Source organism: Periophthalmus magnuspinnatus, chromosome 6 (assembly GCF_009829125.3).
Source record: "Periophthalmus magnuspinnatus isolate fPerMag1 chromosome 6, fPerMag1.2.pri, whole genome shotgun sequence".
NCBI lineage: Eukaryota > Metazoa > Chordata > Actinopteri > Gobiiformes > Gobiidae > Periophthalmus > Periophthalmus magnuspinnatus.
The window spans coordinates 7,508,533-7,528,965 of record NC_047131.1 but is presented as its reverse complement, the minus strand read 5'-3'; the positions used below and the strand labels follow the sequence as shown (position 1 = coordinate 7,528,965).

General features: G+C 39.2%; 1 protein-coding gene across 1 annotated transcript in view; it reads right to left on the bottom strand.

Annotated features, from left to right (window-relative positions):
* Positions 1-4,169: 4,169 nt before the first annotated feature.
* cspg4 (chondroitin sulfate proteoglycan 4) overlaps positions 4,170-20,433 on the bottom strand; it is a 138,604-nt gene continuing 122,340 nt past the window's right edge. Inside the window, exons 7-11 of the mRNA XM_033968304.2 lie at positions 13,040-13,238; positions 12,282-12,413; positions 11,610-11,770; positions 7,373-7,556; positions 4,170-6,303 (exon numbers count right to left, since the gene is read on the bottom strand). Of these exons, the coding sequence (XP_033824195.1) occupies positions 4,502-6,303; positions 7,373-7,556; positions 11,610-11,770; positions 12,282-12,413; positions 13,040-13,238 (2,478 nt within the window). The 3' untranslated portion in view covers positions 4,170-4,501. The remainder of the gene's footprint in view (positions 6,304-7,372; positions 7,557-11,609; positions 11,771-12,281; positions 12,414-13,039; positions 13,239-20,433) is intronic.

Below are 20,433 nucleotides of genomic sequence, written 5' to 3'. Positions count from 1 at the left end.
TTTCATGTTTGTGGAGTGACTGAAAATAAATAATGTAAATATTTAATCTGATGAAGATGGAGAAACTGTCAATAAAAAGTGGCACAAACTCAAAAACACCAAAGACATAATATACAAATAGTTGGACACAAGGCTTTTACATCACTGCGGTACTCAAATGCTTGTAAACGTACACATTGAAAATAATCCTTGATCTTTTTAATACTAAACATATTAAGGTAGCACTTACTTACCAGCAGAGTGATAGCGTGATAATGGGAGAGAAATGACATGTAAGTAATTATGATAATATGTGGTCTTACTCACATAGACTGTATAAAGTCTATGTGAAAACCCTACCCAAGGCCAAAAGGTGAATTCTCGCGATATTTGTGAGTTCAAAAAGTCACAAGAATCCATCTGGACCGGCTCCCACTGTTGCAATTGCCGTGGTGACCAGTGGTTTAGACCAATCACAGGGCAGCATTGTGGTGTGGGCGGAGCCAAAGATGAAGCGCCCAAGCAAACCAAAACAAACATGGTGACGCAGAGAGATGTATCTGCCTATTTTAGTAAAAATAAGCACTGTTGCATATGTCAATCTGGCATTATGGAAAGCATACACTGTATATATAAATGGACACAGCTAACATAGCAAATAGGAAGTGAGCATGGGTGCGCTTTTGGCTCCGTCAACTTTGGCTCCGATTCAGTTTCTGTTGAAAAAACTGTCACTCCACTCTCTATTGCTGCTGTCAGGCTCGTCATTTTGGTCTTAAACTGTTCGTATTAACCCGCTCTACATGATCCTGGTATTTTTATTTCGCTATTGTGTCCATAAATCAAGATGAACATTAATAACAGACAAATAGGGCACCTTTTTTCCTCGAGTTTGCTCTCACTAGCGTTAGCAACAGGTTTGATTGACAGTGTTGCTAAGTGCCCACTCTCTGTTAAAACAGTGGTGCATATGTGAAGGGGCGTTACCTTCAACAGGCTCTGGCTCTTTGGTTGCTATGATACGTCGAAATATGAATTCACCCCTATAAACTCTAGCCTCGATGAGCTTCATTTGACTGGAGCTGAACGCTATGGGTGACGTCACACTCACTTAGTCCTTCTTTACACAGTCTATGATGGGAAGACACATGGTTAGTAATTTCTTGGTAATAATATGGAAACTAAAATGCATTGGTCTTGAAGTTACCGTCCTATTATCACGCCATCACGGTGTTGTAAAGTTAAGTGCGACTTTATGTCCAACAGCAGTCAAAAGTTTAAATGCTTAAACAGGTACATCATGTAAACAGCATTAAACATATAAAAGAGACGTTTAACCCAGTATTTACAGTAAAACCTGCTCAGAAGAGGATGTGGGTCCCTGAAGGAAGAAGCTATTGTTTTTATATGGCTACTTGTGTTGTCTCCTTTATATCAAGAAACAGTTTCCTGGTTTTAAAGGCACTAAGAAGATACTAATACTGAAAAAATATAACACTGACATTGGTTTCAACAATATAACAAAATAAGAAAAAATTTACAACTTATTTCAAAGGTAAAGTCCAGTATTTGCTAAAAGTGGGTGTCCCCATTTTGTCCCAAAAAAAACGTGTATTCTAGCATTTCATTTCAGACATATTAGACATATCCACATACAAAATACTGAACCATCCCTTTGACATCCACAACAGAAAACAGCTTTATCTTACAGTAAAAAAAAAAACAAAAAACTCAGACGTAAACAATACAAAAACAAAACAAAATGAGACAAAAAGCGTTAAGTACCTGTATTAAGTTTTGTTTTGACCTGAAATTAAATTGGCCAATAAAACAATAGTGTCCCAAGTGGTCACTAACTGTAGCTGTGGTCAGTGCTGCGCTAATGGATATGTACAAGCATTTTGAAAGTGTAAAGAAAAATGGAACAATTTCATAGTAACTAAAGGTAGGGCATGTAGCTCGCACTCTAGGATAAATGAACCTGGGTTGCCAGTGCTTAAACCTGCATATAAAGGACAAGTACAAGTAGTGTTGTCATGATACTAAAATTTCAAACTCGATTTCGATACTAAGGAATAGACTTGATACTCAACATGGACTCTGATACCACAATGATCATTTATTTAGACAATAGAATGTGGTTTTCAACATTAAATGGTAGTACTTTCTTTTATATTACCATGCATTTTTTCTTATATCCGTGTAATCCTCATAGTGGTCCATGGGTGTATACTAGTCTGTGTGTCTTTTACTTGTTCTGATACAGCTCAAGATCATTCTAAAGATATTCAGGAAAGGTTCATTTCATTTTTCATGTCGTTTGAATGTGACTTTTTTGTATCTCAAATGGGTATCTAGTCTCAACACTAGTTTTAGTAATAGATTAGTATCCGACTTTCGATACTTTTGACAATCCTAATTACAAATCTTGCCCATTCTCAGTTTACGCACAGGCCTCATGTGAAAGCTCAGAACCTCCAGAATTCACTCCCTGAGCTGCAAAGGCTGCACTAGCACTGATTCATGATTGGCTGCAGGTGCTGGGCTTTAGCTAGTGACCATTCAGATCAGAGAGAGTCATTTTAGGTTTAAACCAACTTGATTTAGTCATAGATCTGGCAACCAAATGTGAGTGGCTCATTCTGCTTTCTTATTGGACCATAACTTCGCCATCATGTTAAAACTTTTTATAATTAATAATAAAACAAGATAGGTTTATTAACTCTGAAATTCTACATACACTCCCTTTCACCAACACACATAGACAGCATATTTGTTTGAGAGGCTCTGTCATCATAGATTTACTCAGCGAGAGACTGCTCAAGACTAAAATCCTTCTTCTTTTCGAATAAACTATATTTGAAATCAATGAGAAAAACACGCAGCTAATTGTAGACTATAAAACAACAGGAAAGCCAATCATTTTATATAGGCCCCAAAATAACTGAATTTAACTGGATTGGTTGGTCAAATGGGTTGTAGTAATTCAAGAGTACTGTAATGGTTATCTGGCAAACCCTGCTAAACCGAACCACAAGAAAGCCAATCACTCTCTTAGTAGCACAGTATATTTTTATATTTCACATCACCTATTTACACATCTTTCTGAAAAACTAAACTCTTATAAAATGTTTAAATCATCTAACCGTGTGAGTAACTTTAGTACGGGGGAAAAAAGGGCACTTGGGTAATACTTTTTTTTGCAAACATTAAGCATGTTCATGTCTTTCTTTCGTGCCCTTCTCAAAGAGGATAAACCAAAAACTAAAATAAATAGCCAGGAGCCTCTACGATAGGAAATTGTCTCTTCCTTGCCAAGAGATTTCAGTGTTTGTTGCCTGAGAAAAATCCACAGTTTTGTTGAGAAAAAGGATATTAGCAATAGCTTAAAGATGGACCATGGAACTTTTAGGGTTTAGAGGTCCAACTTCCTGCTTGACTCCATGGAGATGTTGTTGGTTTGCCTGGAATGTACCACAGTATGACATTAAATGTATTTATCTCTGTGATAATAAAACTCTTGCAACTGATTTTTTATATGGAGGGATATCAATCTGGTCCATCTTGCCTCAAGTCAGGATCAAACCTGTCCAATCAGATTTGTTTATTTCAGTGATGCATGTTAAACAAAGGAGGTCAATGGCCACCTATCATTTTGAACAAAACTGTAACGACATGGCCATGCGTGCCTCTGATTGGCTAATCCACCTGTCAATCATCCACATCTGAATTCAGTGATCAGACTCATATCTGAATCCCAAGATAATGCCACAGCAAAAGACAATTCTGTCAACTGGATGCAGAAGGAAGACGTTTCACTGCTTATCCAAGTCGCTTCTGCAGTTCTGGTTTCTGGTAAGACTAACGACACTGAAACTAAGTATTTTTACAGTAAGTAGTACCTGTTATTAGTTAAGTCCTTTGAACTACCCTAAGGTGTGAACTGTCCTTTAGTCATATTTTCCATGATCCTTCAAGCCTCTAATGATTTCCTATTAGCATACCCTAATTAGCCATATTGTTTTAGTTTGGGTCTTAGAATGTATTTTAGACCCCAACTTCTGTTCAGAGAAGCATTCACAGACATTTAAAGGCATACTGTGGAACATTCTTGGCAAAGTAATAATGTTTCCAACCAGACAAGCAGGCAATGGACCGCAACCAGAAAAGTTACATAGCTTTTTGTCTTTTTTGTCTTTTTATTTTTTTATCTAAACTGCTGTGGCAAGAGGAAAAGTTGAATTGGATGAGGACGGTTTTGAAATCTTGAGAGTTCATCTTGAATAGGCTGCGTTCACGTGATATCACAGCGACTCTAGAAACCCCATAGTTTAAACTGAGCTGGAGCTGGACAGGTCAGAATTCTATGGTGCGATTTGCTGTTTAACTGTCAGATTAATATGGAGTCAATCCCAAACAAGGTTCAACGTTTGAGGATTTCTATTTGCATATTTCTAGAGGTACTCCACCTGAAACTATGACACCATCAAATACAACGTGAACGCAACCTATTCACCAAGTCCTACACCCAGTACTGATTCTTGCTGGGGCTCGATGTTCGACAATGCTGCAGCAACTCTGGATCGGCATCTTTCCCCCCCACCGTCGCCATGGGGATGTTGTTGGCTGCGTCAGTTTTCCGGAAAGTCTCTGTTCCGGCTACTTCTCCGTTCTTAGGCTTGGAGGCAGATGCTGATTGGACGTTGTGCTTGCCCGTTTTATTCTTACGGATCACGTAGTACGCCAAGATCGCTGCCAGGAGGAGCAGCAGGAGAATTACAAGAATTGGGATTAGAATGGACCAGATGTTGCTACGTTTAGATGCGACTGGTTTTCTATGGTTGCTAGTGGGAGCGGTGGTGGGCCAGTCACCCATTCGTGGCATATCTTGGGTGCCAACAGGAAGGTCGTACCCAGACGGTAATCTTAATAGAGTCACAGGATACACACCTGTGGCATTATAAGGGCTAGTTTGAAAAGATAGGACACATTCTGCAGGTGGGACTCCATGAGCTTTGAGCAAAAACCTAGCTTCGTCTTTACTCACACCTGATTTCGAACCAGAACGCGATGGTTTGATTTCCATAGCAACGCGCCCATCATCTAGTTCCTGTTGGCTAAATGAGTCTATGGTCTGCCCTGCCTTTGGACCATCAGAAATAACAAACCTCGCACTTTTCGGTTGCTGGATGACTGTAAACGTTGGCAATGTTCTCGTTTTGTTCGCCAGTGGAGTTGCGTCCAAAAGTTTACGATCCACTCTCACTTTGGTGCCTTGAGGTAACATCGGATTTTCGGCAATGTTAGCAAGCGGTTGGACTGTGATGTTAAGAGTGGAGGACGTGTTAGCGGCCCTGCTACGAGCGACAAAGGCTACGCTATCCCGCGGAGATGTAGATTTGACGAAGCGGACGCTGACTCTACCTTGGCGAATTTGTTCTTGCGTGAATGCGGAAGTTGGTTGGCGATCTACCATAACAGCTGCGTATTTGGGTACACCTGTAATCTTATAAAGTACATCTTCTTTTATTGGTCCACCCGTAGTAGCTTTCAACATCTCTTCAGTAATGAGTGTTTCGTCATCGCCTTGTTTAACTTTGATTTCGGGAGCTTTGGTTAGAACTAAAGTGTGAGCAAGGACGCCAATATGAAGCGTAAATGATTCGGTTTGGTGCTCTCCATCTGTGACGTAAAACTCGAAAAACCCTTCTCGTAGACTACCATCACTGTGGAATCCAATTTGACCGCGATTGACCATATCTTGGGTGAAGTCTGTCGTAATGTCCATTCTTGGCAAGAACAAGAGTCTTCCGTTTCTGGGCGGTTTCGTCACCTTAAAGTGTACCTCATCAGGCGAGCTGTCTTCATCTTGGGTGTTGAGATGTTTTTGACTTAAAATGGTCATAGAGTCTTGAAGGACTTCGAGAAGCATATCCGAAGTTACCAATTCTGGAGGATCGGAACCGCGTCGTCTGATCGGTATGTTAAAGACTTCATCCAAAACTACAGATTCAGCTGGTGAAGAGGTACCTTGGTTTGAAGTCCTAAGTCTTGCTCTGAACGCAAAGCTATCAGAAGTAGCACCGGAATCGTCGTGAACGTATTCCACAGCTCCATTGTTGATATCTTCCTGCACGAAATAAGGCGATTCCCGGGGTAAGTCCTGTCCTCCAAGGGTTAAGCGGCCACGGGAGGGGAATTGTTTGATTTCGTAGACCACATCTGCCTCATTGCGTTTAGATTCTGGAAGACTGGCAAGGAGATTGGAAGCGTCAAGGACAGATGCGTCAATGGCTTTTCGCTGACCCTGCACGATATCCAAACCTGAGGAGAAAAAATGAAATGGGTTTAATGAGTTAGCTATTTTTTATGTTATTTATTTATTTATTTATTTTAGTAAATTTTAAGGAAGTTTTCTGTTTCAGTCTTCTGCATAACTAAGATTTAAACCAGGAATTAACTAACGAGTCAAAATAGAACAGAACATTTGAAAACGTCACAATGCATACTTTTGAAATAAAATAAAGAAATGAAAAATAAAAGGCCAAGGACCATCGCAAAATAAAATTGAATTCTGTCAATTGTTTTTGATTGAATACACTTCACCTCTCATCCAAGATGCTTCTTCAGTTCTGACAGGGTTCGTTGGGTTCGGGAGGAGCTAACTACAATGAATCTAACACACTCTCGTAGTTTACAGTAAGGACTAGCTGCTATTAGTTAAGTCCATTTAACTATGCTGATGTGTGAACTGTCATCTGACACTAAAATGAATAAGCTACTTGGATGCAAAATGGCAAAATGTAACACCAGGTATGTTTTTGATGAGGGAGTAATGCTATAAAATGGTTAAAAGCTCAAAAAAGTCAGTGTTTTATGTCATTAATATGTCTTATTTTAAGGTCCTATTACGCGAAATTGACTATTGTGAGCTTTAAGCATTGTTTTAAAGTTGTTATCTCCTCAAAAACATACATTCACACATGCCTCACACATGAGTAACCCTTTATTATCACTTTGCTCAAAATGCTCTGTCCCACCTCGTGATGTAATGAAGCGATAGTTTTCAAATTAACAGCTCCTTTTACCTTTAGTTCAGTAGAAATGGGCAATTCCAGGGAAATTATCCAAATGATTCCAGTGAAAGTGTGGAGTTTAAAAACACAGTGGAGCACTTCCTGTATTACCACATGATGACATCACAAGGTGGAACAGAGTGTTTTCTGTTTGAGAGAAGAACTTCGCCTATACAGTATATGCAGGGTTTGTGTCTGAAACATGTGTGAATGAAACAAAACTCAACTCCTGATGTGTTTTTGACGAGAAAACAATATTATAACATAGATCAGAGTGTAACACGGACTCTTTGACTAAATTAAAGTGCTGAGTTCACCTTTGTTCTTCCACAGCTGTGAGGAGACGTTGCTATGGGCAGCGTAGTAGGAGATGGTGATGGGAAGGATGTGTCTGACGTCTGGGGCTGGCTGCGAGGACAGGATCAGCTCTATGGAATCCCTCGTGACCCAAAAAGGTTCTTCTGGAAGCTGGTGCTCATAAAACACTGCTCCGGACTCAAGCTACCGGACAGAGACAGAGAGGAGGCGTCAAATTTACAGTCATACAGTTTTCACTCCATAAATTTCAACATTTAAGGCAACTTTATTCTGCCCCAAGTGTCCCAAAGCAAGCAAGAGGAACCCATAAACGTCATCACCAGTGAATTTCAAACCCCTCCTGCCAATTTTCTACCTCAGAAAATATTTGGATTTGCAATACCACAGCTAATGGGCTGAACAGTGAATCCCCACAGTTATATTGGCCTTTTCCCTCCATCTCAAATCGAATTGTAGAACGCTAATGGAACCTAGCGATGCTTTTATTGATCACAGGCTCCTGAAAATGTGCTGTTTAAATCCATTGTGTGTCTTTTCTTCTTGTTTCCGAGTGGCATTGTTGCTAATGTGTGGTGAAGTGTTAGGTGTTTGATTTTCAACCAATAACTGAGAGTAACTAACTGAAAAACTGTTCGCTAGTGCTTGATTGTAACTGTAATGTTATGTTTGAGCGGGACTCGTTTAACAGCACAGATAAACTCCATGTTATAGTTCCATCTTCGTCAGTTCTTTATGGTCAGATTGTGTTCAGATTAAAGTCTAATTTGAGACAGAGATGCCTGTGTAATCCCTCAGTCATTCAGGTATGATCCATAACAATAAAAAAAAAAAAAACTGAAACTTTTGTCCAGTTGACAGAATTTAAGAGTGAAGACGTTTGGCCACTTGAATGAGTCACATAGTTTCAGACAGAGCAGTTCCTCCGGTTAGCTTCACCCTCCCAAAGAGTGTTAATGACATCAGCTGCAAAAAGTGGCACTATACTAGTTTTATATCGATCACAATCATCAAATGTCTTATTTACAGTGTTGGGAAGAGGATTTTGACAATGTTTTTAGTCACAGAATATAGATTAATTGCAATGGTTATAATTATCACGGTTTAATCTGTAAATGCTGCAGATTTTGAAGTAACATAATTTGAAACAAACAAACTTATTCTGCATAAAAAAACTGCTAACCCTGCAGTTTACGTCTGTACAAACATGTTCTAAAAAGTGATTCTTGAATTAATTTTTTCTCAGTTCATATTTCAGTCTTTTTGTCAATTCTTCTCGACGTATTTAAAATGTGAACTTTGAACTGAATCCCATTATCAAAACATAAATCGCAAATAGTAATTCCTTTGACAGCCCTATAGATCCAACTGTTGCTTTTCTCTCTGTAGACTCAGCCGTGGTTTGGTTTGGCTCAGTGGACAATACTTTGACCACTGGAATGTAATGGATCATTCTGAAACACTGAGGTCATATGTCCTGATTTCAACCGCTTTTTCTCCAAATCTCTCTTCAACAAAAATAAACAGAGGGAAGTGGAAATATAAACACAAGATGAACAAACAGCTCTGGATTAAAGTGGAAAAACTGTATAACTAAGGATTAAACCAAGGTCTAATCCATCTAAATAAACATAATAATGAGGATAAATAGGATAACGTTGTATATATAGATCTAATCACAGCTAAAGATGGTCATTTAAAACAGAATAAACAACAAAAACAAGGCCATTCACATGTTGGGTTAAATGTGGACTATGAAGCTTTTCTGATGGAAGTTATGTCATCTGCTTGTCTCCATGGAGATGTTGTCCGATGTCAGGAAAAACTGGACAAAACTTTAGTAACTGCTGCTAAAACAAATGTATTCTAAAGTAGGGCTAAAGACTAGTCCTGCTTTGGTTCTGGTTTTGATCCCAGTAAAGTCTGGGTGTAGTCATGTTCTAGTCCTGCTTTAGTTCCTGGTTCAGTCTCTGTTGAGCTGCAATTCTGAACCCTGGTTATATTCACTTTTTTTTTTTCATTTTATAATTTAATGATGTCATAATCCCTGGTAGATGGAACGGGACAGGTTTCCCTATTGACTGATTGTGCTTTGAGGTGAAGTATCTAAAAGATAAACTGACAAATGTTGAACCTGATCACTTTCATTAGTGACTCTTCAGCTCACTATATTACAACAAAAATCTGCATTTTAACAAATGTAAACTTTAGCCACTCTCATTTGCAAATGCTGCAAACCTGCTTTACAATGGCACCACTCTTCTGAAAAAAATATATATTAAACTTTGTGCCAGTTTTTGTTTCATGTGGATAGGCCCAGTGATTACAGAGATATGAACCATAAACCAGGTCCACACATCTGCATCTGACAGTTAAACAGTGAACATCACCTGAGGATCTGACCCGTCTCCAGCTCAGGTTAAACTATAAAGATTATAGAGCCTTTTATAAAATTATAAACCAGGGCTAAACCAAGACTAAACCAGGATGAACATGGTCTAAACCAGGTCTGACCTATCCACAGGGGCATGAGTTCCCCTGAGAAAGTCTGAGCTCTCACGCTGACGTGGGCACAGTCATGACTCTGGGATGTGGATATTTGTAGCAGCAGATGGGAATCCAGTGGGAGACACACTGTTTAGACCACTGGCTCATGTCAGTCTGGTAAAGTATTCACCCAAATAATGACTTAAGTAACAATAAGGACTGTAAAGTAACTGTTTGGATTTAAAATCTGATCAGTGCTGGAACATAACAAAGTAAAAGTAGTAAAGCACTATACTAAGTACAAATTTTAGGTATCCACACTTTGCTGAAGTAAATTTTAAGTGGATACTTTTTAATTTTACTTCACTACATTTTTTAACTGGGCTACTGACTTTTTATTATTGTTTGAGACCTGCTCAAAGGACTGATGGTTTATTTTAACACATTTGCAGTTTGAGCAAACAAAAATATACAAATTTAAAAAAAAAGGATTCAGTTCTTTCTGCTGAACAAAATTCATCTTAAATCTTTATCAAAATCACTACATTTGAAGCTTTATTAGATCTCAAAATCTGTGCATAATACATTTTAAACAAATACTTTAATACATTTACTTAAGTAGATTTTTTCATGTGATACTTTTACTTTTACTTTTGCTCTGGTATCTGTACTTTTACTGAAGTAATAAAATTGAGTTATTCTTCGACAACTACATTGGATATATAATATATAATTAAGGTTTAGATAAAACATTAAAGTCACAAAAATAATGCCTTTCAAAAGTGTAGGCCATTAAAATGATCAAATGTAATGTTTGATACTAACAGAGTGACCAAAATCATGTAAAAGTACTGCTACTTTATATTGCAATGGAGAAGTACAATTTCTTCAAAATGTCGATCTAAAAGTAAAACTAATAGAGTGAATGGAACTTAGTAATACGCACGCCGCTGATTAGACAGTACAGTGTTCATGTCACAGAAGTTGAATGTAGAACATAAGAAGTGAAGATAAAAAAAAAGTTTATAAAATTGAAAACTGTCAGACAACACATAAATAAAAACTGAAAAAACAGCACCTGAAAATACTATGTTTTCTAAAGAGTATAAACTGCTGAGCGTTTAGTGTTAAATGGTGCCATCTGCTGGAGACAATAGGAACCTGCTGACTCCAACTGTGATATAAAAAAAACAAAAAAACAAAAAACAAAACAAAAGAACAAACAAAACAAAAAACCCAAGCCTCTCTAATCAGCTAAAATATGAATAGCTTCATAAAACAAATGCATTATTATTAATATAATTACTTGATTAAACTTTGGGATGTCCCACTCCACTTGTACAATGCAAGAACTATTTCTGTGTTTCAGACGACATCACAACATTCTCTGGGCTAATTATATTTTAAAAAGGTGGGGGCAACTAAAATGAATATAGTTAAAATGCAGATTTCTGTTTTAACTGTGGGTTTTTTGGTCTAGTCATTAATAGAAATGATCAGGTTCAACATTAGTGAATTTACCTTTTAGATATTTCAGGGCCAAGTACAATGTAATTATAATAAGAAAAACGGTCTTTTGTCCTTCATCTGAAATCATCACAGCATCAAATTCTGAAATGTGAACACAACCTATTCTGGGGTTTCAGCTTCCTGTTATATGCAACATTTTTCTCCCCTTTTTCTTCAGTTGTAAATTGTTACTCGCTATGGCAACGGCCCTAACGTCTCATCATTCTGAGCCCCTTTACAAACCTGTGTCTGTGAGAATCGTGTGATCTCGTCAAAGCGGTTGTCTCCCCGGGCGATGATGAGCCTCCCGAGTCGAGGCGGTCTGATCAGGGAGTAGCTGATCTCGTTGCCGTCCTCGTTGGTCTCCGCCCCCAGGTTGGCGCTGGAGATGGGCTGCCGTGTTCCTGTGAAAATAACACAAAATCATGGGGGAATTCAGCGACAAAAATGGCCCTTTCATATGAATAACACCTTGTTTGTCTGACTATCCACTACCAGTTTCATTTTACACATATATACAGAAATTGAATCACCACAAGATGTCACTAAAATTGCACATTGAACCTTTTTTTAGGTCAAAACCTCCTTGCCAAAGTTGGATAAGCTAAGCAGGGCCGGGCTTGGTTAGCACTTGGATGGGAGACCGCTGGGAATTATGGATACAACAACAGGTTTGCTCCAGTGGCAAACCTGTTCTTGTATCCATAAGCAAGACACTTCTCCCACATGACCCAGTGTGAAAGTGGTGTGTCCGTGTTAGCAGCGGTCTGAAAAACGCTGTACAACACTAAGGCGTTATTATTATTATCATCATTATCATTAGCTCTATACCGTCTCTGTATCATAGTTTTGTTTTTTGCACTCTGGTTCTGTAATAAAACATGATGGAAATAAATAATGAAGCATTGTTCTTACCAGGAAACACCATGAGCTCCTCCTGCGTTACCATGGTGATGGTGAGGGGTCGGGCGGTGACCACAAACTGGTACAGAGGAGACGTGTGCTCTCCGTCTGTCACTGTGAACCCAAACCCTCCAGACTCCTCACCTGAGCAGGAAAAAGGGAGACATAAGAGGGACATGAAGGAGCTTTTCATACATTTTATTCACAAAAACATCTTTAATAGTTAGTTCTAAACATTAAGTGCATTTACAAAGGTGAGATAAAAAAAAAAAAAATAAAAAAAAACATATACATGAAAAAAAAATCTGCCAGGAAGCTAGATTTTCAAAATAAAGGCAGATCTATTATACACAATTGTTTTAATATGAAATGAAGCAGCTTGTTTCCATGGTGATGTTACTGCTCCATCTGGAATGTTCCACACTAACGCATTAAACTTATCTTTCTCTATAAAGACAAGCAGGTGAACTTGTCAGGGGTAGTTACAGGTCAGATCTGTGGAAAGGCAGTTCCGCTTACAGTAAGAATGCATGTTTTTCTATGTATTTTGAGCAAAAAACCCCCCCCAAACAAACGAAACTGTAATTAAATAAATAGAAGACAGACACATCAAAAACCATACTTTGTAACATTCTATCTAGGCAAAGCGATATCATCTCCATGGAGACCGGAAACGTTTCATAATACCCCTTTAAAGTGATTTAAATGAGACATACATGACTTCGTTACACTGTCGGAGTATTAAAAAAGGTAAATGTGCTGACACTGACCCTCGTGGATGAAGATGACCTCTCCGCTGTTGACCTGGGCCTGGGTGAAGTTCATGATCTCGTCATCCGGAGCCTCCTTCAGAGCCACCCTGCCGCTCATGGGCGCCTCCACGTTGTAGACCAGCTGTTCTGCGGGAGTGTCTGAGTCCTGGGTCTGTAACATGGCCGCCGTGATGTCCGCCTCCTCTCCGGCCAGAACCTGCACACAGAGACAGAGAGAGGACACTTATACGGATCAGGTAACAATAACTGACTGTCAAAAACATCTGGCAACATGTGTCAGTTAAAGCTTCACTATGTAACTTTTCTCCTACTTGTTTACATTATTGAGTACGGCATAAAATCAGTCTATAAATGTAGTATTTATTTCATTACAGGTGTTTTTATTGCTCAAAAATCCTTCATTCTGCGGAAACTCCTCCATAGTGTCTTGCCCCAGGATGTGACACTCAACCATTGATGTAAATGTCAAGAGTGGGATTTCAACCATCAACCTTTAGATCAGTGAATCAGTACCAGCTGAGCCACTGTCTGTTCAAGCCTTAATGATTCTTTTTGAAGTCCCAGTGATAGAAATAACTCTAGATGTGTGTTAGGACCTCTTTTTTTTACTGAGTTATGACCATGAATATTCACCTTTAATAATAATAAAAAAATAAAATAAAATAAAAAATAAAAAATAAAAAATAAAAAATAAAAAATAAAAAATAAATAATAAAAAATAAATAATAAATAATAAATATAATAAATGTAAAAATACAACTCCCTGGTTAATCTTGCCTGCAGAATAACAGCATGTTTGCCGGTCAGTGCATTGTATGGACACAACCACTGATCATTTATTTCTTTTTACCTAACACAGATAAACAGCCCAATAGCCAAGATTTTTACGATCAAACTTGCAGATGTTTCACATTAGTTTGGTTGAATGGACATACACTTCCCGTCAAACGTCACGACACATCATCTCATTCAAGTTTTTTGACTGCTTTCTACGTTTAACATACATACAGAAGATATCAAATAAGATGGAATTGTGTAGCAAAGAAAAAATGTTAAATAAATCTACAAAATTAAAAAAGCATCCATCCTTTGCGTCCAAAATTATTTTATAGAGTTATTAGATTTTTATTCTTGAATCATCATTTCATATATCGTACTTCATATATCTGATTCGCCTGTGTGCATATATAAAATGTAAAATAAAATTAAGAAAAAAACACTGAATGAGAGGGTGACTGGTGTTATAAATAAAGCTCATGTACTTTATTTGCATGACTTCCTGATTCACAACATCTGCTGGTTCGGTTACTATGGTGATGTGCTCTATAATTTTATTTCTACCTCATTGATATTTACATTGAAACAAAGTGGCTAATAGTTTTAAATAGTTTTATAATTGGTGTATGAGGACACTGAGGTGATTTGACCAGTGTGTGCAATGAACAAAAATGAAAGAGCAAGTAAAAAGAGTAAACAGAAGTATAAATCTAAAGTATAAAGGTCAAAGGTTAAGTGAAGTTGTGCGGATGGACGGAGTTATCAGAGACACAGCTCCTCATGGACGTGGACTGGACGTCTGCCTGAGACAAAGACACTCAAAGAAATGGGCCACATCCCCAGAAAGACTCTTTTAAATAGAAGAAAGACAGAGAGAGAGAGAGAGAGGAAGGAGGAAAGAGAGGGGGAGGAGAGAGAAAGGAGCCAGGGGGAGGAGAGGAGAGAGGAGAGAGAAAGAGAGAGAGGTGAGAGAGAGAAAGGAGAGGGGGAGAAGGAAAGAGAGATAAGACAGAGAAGAGAGGGGAGAGAGAGAGAGAAAAGGAGAGAGGAGAGGGGTCGAGAGAGGACACAGAGGGAAAGACATAAGAGAGACAGAAACAGAGAGAAAAAGAAGAGGTGAAGGAGAGAAAAGGGGGAAGAGAGAGATGGGGGGTGAAGAGAGAAAGTAGAGGGGGAGAAAGAGATAGGACAGAGAGAGGAGAGAGGGAGAAGTGAGAGAGACGAAGAAGGAGAGAGAGGGGGGAGAGGGAAGGAAAGAGATAGGACAGAGAGAGGGAGAAGAGAGAGAGAAGAAGGAGAGAGAGGGAGAGGATAGGAAAAGGAAAGGGTGTGTGAGAGAGAGAGGACACAGAGAGGAAAGAGATAAGAGAAAGAAGAGACATAAGACTGAGAGGAAAGAGGGAGAGAAAAAGAAGAGGTGAAGGAAAGAAATGGGGGAAGAGAGAGAGAGAAGAGACAGAGGAGAAGGTGAAGAGGAGAGAGAGGAGACAGGCTGCAGTGAGTTACTATCGATCTTATAAAGCGTTCCCATTGTGTCAGTCGGTGTTTGGGGGATGTTTTTTTGTTTAGCACATTTATTTTTCCCTTAAACTGCCCCAGTCTCTGTACATATGTCATTCACTCTTTGTTTATATTTTTTGTGTCTTAAAATCACCAAAACTACAATAAATTCCTTTCACTGTAAACACCGGCTCAAAACCCTAATCTTGATTTTGACGTCTTGTTCTGTATTCTTCCCCAAATAAAAGTTTTCTCATCTTATCTTATGACAAAATATATTATATGGGAGACTGACTTTGAAAGAAATATTAAGACTTATGATCCACAAATGTTGGACCTTGTCATTATTTTTAGAGTGGGTCACGTCTTTGGGGTTGAGTAATGACACCACTTTCTGAAGAGACTGAGGAAAAAAATGTGTTAATTGCTTTGGACGAGTCTGTTTTCATTATTTAGAAGTCAAACTCAATAAACATCACCAGCCACCGACACTTCCCCCATCTCACCACTGGATGGCCTCAGCGATCCACTCAACAGAACCAGGATGAGCTAGAGAAGGAAGAGTGAAAAAAGAGGAGAGAGGGGAGAGAGAGAGGGGTGTGGGAGAGGTGGAAAGAGAGAGAGAGAAAGATAGCAAGAGTGGAGGAGAGGAGAGAGAAGAGAGGGGGAGAAAAGGGGGAGAAGAGCAAGAGTAGTGAGAGAGGAGAAAGGGGGGGCAGAGAGAAAGGAGATGAGAGAGAAGACAGAAGGGGGGCAGAGAGAGAGAGAGAGAGAGGAGATGAGAGACAGTGAGAGGAGAGGGGGAGAAAGGAAGGGGAGATGGAGAGGCGAGGGTAGAGGAGAGCAAGAGTAGAGAGAGAGGTGAGAACAAGAAGAGGGAAGAGAAGAGGGAGTGAGAGTGGAGAGGGAGAGGAGAGAGGGGGAGGAAAGCAAGAGGAGAGAGACAGATGAGAAAGGAGAGAGAGACAGATGAGAGGGAGAGAAATGAGAGAAAGAGAAGAGGCAAGAGGAGAGAGAGAGAGTGGAGAGGGAGAGAGGGGGAGGAAAGCAAGAGGAGAGAGACAGATGAGAGGGAGAGAAATGAGAGAAAGAGAAGAGGCAAGAGGAGAGAGAGGAGAGAGAGCGAGAGTGGAGAGGGAGAGGAGAGAGGGGGAGGAAAGCAAGAGGAGAGAGAGAAATGAGAGAGAGAGACAAGAAAAAGAGAAGAGGGAAGAGGAGAGAAGGTGAGAGGAGAGGGAGTGAGAGTGGAAAGGGGAGAGAAGAGAGGGGGAGGAAAGCAAGAAGAGAGATAGATGAGAGGGAGAGAAGAGGGAAGAGGAAAGCGAAAGAGAGAGAGGAGAGAGGGGGAGGAAAGCAAGAGGAGAGAGAGAAATGAGAGAGAGAGACAAGAAAAAGAGAAGAGGGAAGAGGAGAGAAGGTGAGAGGAGAGGGAGTGAGAGTGGAAAGGGGAGAGAAGAGAGGGGGAGGAAAGCAAGAAGAGAGAGAGATGAGAGGGAGAGAAGAGGGAAGAGGAAAGCGAAAGAGAGAGAGGAGAGAGAGAGATGAGGGGAGAGGAGAGGCGGAGGGGAAGAGAGAAAGGAGAGGGGAGGAGAGGAGAGAGAGGAGGAGAGCAAGAGGAGAGAGGAGAGATAGAGATGAGAGGAGAAGAGAGGAGAGAGAGGCAGGTAGACTGAAAGTGTTCCTTTAAATTGGAGGTTTCTATAACAATCAATGCATTTAGCTGCTAAAAGGACGAGACTGGAGACTCAATTTGACCGGACACAATAGCTGATATTTCATTTGGACCCGTAATGAAGGAGCGCTATAGGCAAATCACTTAGTTTAGAGAGACGCACATCAGTGGTTTAAATGTTTTAGACTCTAGGGGGCGCCATCATTTGGGATCGAAAGCCTAACACTAATCCAGGTATGTCAAAGAATATAAGGAATGAATATCTAAAGCTTAATGGCCAGTTTTTGTCAGCATTACTGTCACGGCAAAATTCCGCTCTATTCTCTGAAAGTCGTGAAAAGCACTTATAAACTCATCTAGGTGAATAATTAGGATGCTCTGAATGCATAAAGTAAATAAGGAGTAGCTTTGGACCACTGTAAACTGTTTAAAATGAATCAGTTTTGTTTTGAGTTTTCAAGACAGACGATAAATCTAACAACAACTAGCATGCTAATGTGAAACGCTTCATAGTCAGGCGCAGACAGCATGCAGCAGACATATTTTGACCTCAGATACATGGGAAAATCAGGTACAGGGCCTTTAAGGGGATTCCCTGGTGTCTCTTCATAAGTAGCCGTGGTATTGCTAGGCCTATTTAGAGACTCAGATCAACAGTGCAAATACCTACAATATACTTAAAAGCTACGTATGTTTGGATAATGTCTCTTCTTAATACAAATGTTATGGGAGTTTGTCTGCTATAGGGTTATTACACAGTAGTCTATCATCTTACCAAAACAATGAGACTCATAAGTGTTCAAAGGCAGCGAGATCGTACAGAAAGATATGGAGTAATATTTGACAAAGTACGTTGGAGTTAGTTGATCTCTAGAGATGGTTAGCAGACACAGGGGGAGTTTAATGGGGAGCAGATGTAATCCTCAGACTGAGTTAGACCAGGATCAAGACCTGATCCAGACCAGAGCCGGATCTGAGCCTGGGTCAGTCCTGCTCCCTGTCTGATCAGTCCTGCAGGTCCCTGAACGCCTCATAAAACACACACTTCCTTGTTTCAATCAGCGAGCAGGAGTGTCAACAGGTCTGGTATTTCTATTAGAGATAGCCATGATGAATGAGACAGCGCTGCGTTCACTGCTCTGATTGAGCAGAGCTCAGACAACGAGTGGTTTCAAACAATGTGATTTATTTTGACATTTTACGAAAACACAGTAAAGATCAATAAATATTCTCTCTGTTTGGCCATGTTTTATGTTTCAAATTTTACTTCCTGGTGGGAAATCATGACATCATGCTGGGAAATTCCATAACTGTTACTTAGCAACCATGTTAGACACAGGGCCAAAACTCATCCAATGTACACAGAAATTATTAATTTGACAAAATAAAAGAAAACATCTTTGTTTTGTTGAAATAATGTTTAAAGTATCAGAAAATGTGTTTCTTGTGTAAATTGTGACAAACTTTTAGAGAGAATTGGCTTTGTGCACAGCAGCAGTAGCTAGCTTGCCGTGTCTTAAACCTCAAGCTAATTTTTATTAAAAGCATAAAACATGAAATAGATAACATATTACAGTTCAAATTAGTTAAAATAAAGACTACTGGTTGTTTTTAAATATAATTCTTCAATTTGTGACGCTGTTTTTATATTGGCTCAAAATTAGCATTCGCATTAGCATTGAGACATTGCTCTTTCTAAACACTGAAGGAAAAAAAACAAAACAAAACAAAAAAAAACCCCAACTTTTCTTGATTGGTATAAAGCTATAATGTATATTTACAACAGGTATTATTATTATTATTATTATTATTATCATCATTATTATTATCATTATTATTATTATTATTATTATTATTATTTGTATTATTATTATCCCACCAACTGACTAAATGTGTTATAAGCACTTTAAAAGAAACTATAGTATAATACAGTAGCAAATTGGCAGCAGTTGTAATCGAGTACATTTTTGCCATATAACTTTTCTACTTTTACATTTTCCCCTCTTTCTAGCACTGTTAAACTCTGTGCTCTGGTTTGTCTGATTCTCATGTTACGGTGTGAGACCACAGTTCAGAGACACAGAGCCTGCATGCTCCCAAAGCCAGAGAGAAGCCGCGGTCTCGTGTCGGCCATATTGGTTTTCCAAAAATATGGGTTGCTACGGCGACGCGAGCCACGGAGGGTTTCTAGTTCTGAACTGATTACTGCTGCCTTTTCAACTCTCCCTCCTCCAGTGCACAACACACAGCTGGGATACAGGACTGTGGAGAGGAGCGAGATCTTAACAGAAAATATGAAATCATTTTTGTCCTTATTATGTAATTGTTTAATCGTGGAAACAGATTTGCACTGCTGGTCATTACAGTACATAGGACTAGTACAGGGAAAATACCATCATTATGGCTCTACATTTGCCTGGGATCCAGACTACACACTTCTTCAATACTTTAGAAAGATGAGTCTGGACACCGGTGAATTTCCCTGTTTTCAAATGGGCGTGATTGACAGGTGGATCGGCCAATCAGGGACACGTCTGATTGGTCCATATTGGAAAAAATAAAGGAAAAAATATGACAGGGGGCTGAAAAATATCTAAATTCTGTTAAAACAAATCTGATTGGACGGTTATGTTTGTCGTCAAGTGGTGCAGAAAAGAGGGAGTCGCTGTCTGTGTCAATGGTCATGTATGTTACCGTGGAGACCAGACTCAACTCAATCTGTATAAAAGCGAAAGAGAGAGAGAGGTCACTGGATTTACAAGCTCTACATTGTACACTGAATCAAATGTTAATAGCGTTTTAGATTTTGAGATATTATAATTTCTCACTCTCAATTTACACCAATTCAGTAACGGCGCGTGAGTGCAGCACCTGCACGACTCACTTTGCATTTTAACTGACAATCGACACCACCAATGCCATACACGTCTAATGGGTGTTAATGATGCTACACACTGCTCAAATTAAGTTTTTTTTTAGCATCAAGCGAGTGTCTCCAGGATTTCAGCAGAGGAAAGACAGGAAAAGATTAGGTGATGTCAAAATAAATTTCTGATGTCCTTTCAAAATAAGTCTCTAAAAACACTCCAGTGCATAGACCTGTCATAATAATCACTATATCGACTTATTGTCCTATATATGAAACCTGGAACAATGTATTTTGGAGCTCAATACCTATCAAGTGTACTTTTTTTTTTTGAAAAGTAGGGAAATTTTGGGTATTTTTTGTTGGCCTAATACAGTCACATTTGAGCTGTAAAAAAGGCTGAAAAAGTGACTTCTATGGCTAATTATTGTTAAATATTAATACATTCTGTTTATCTGTTGCAGCTCAGGCCTTTTAATGATGCCGTCTATATGAAAATGGTCCAGTGCGATTACCCTGCTGCGTGTCAGTGGCATAAAGTAGTGTCAATATTATCGTTTATCGCAGTTTGTATCA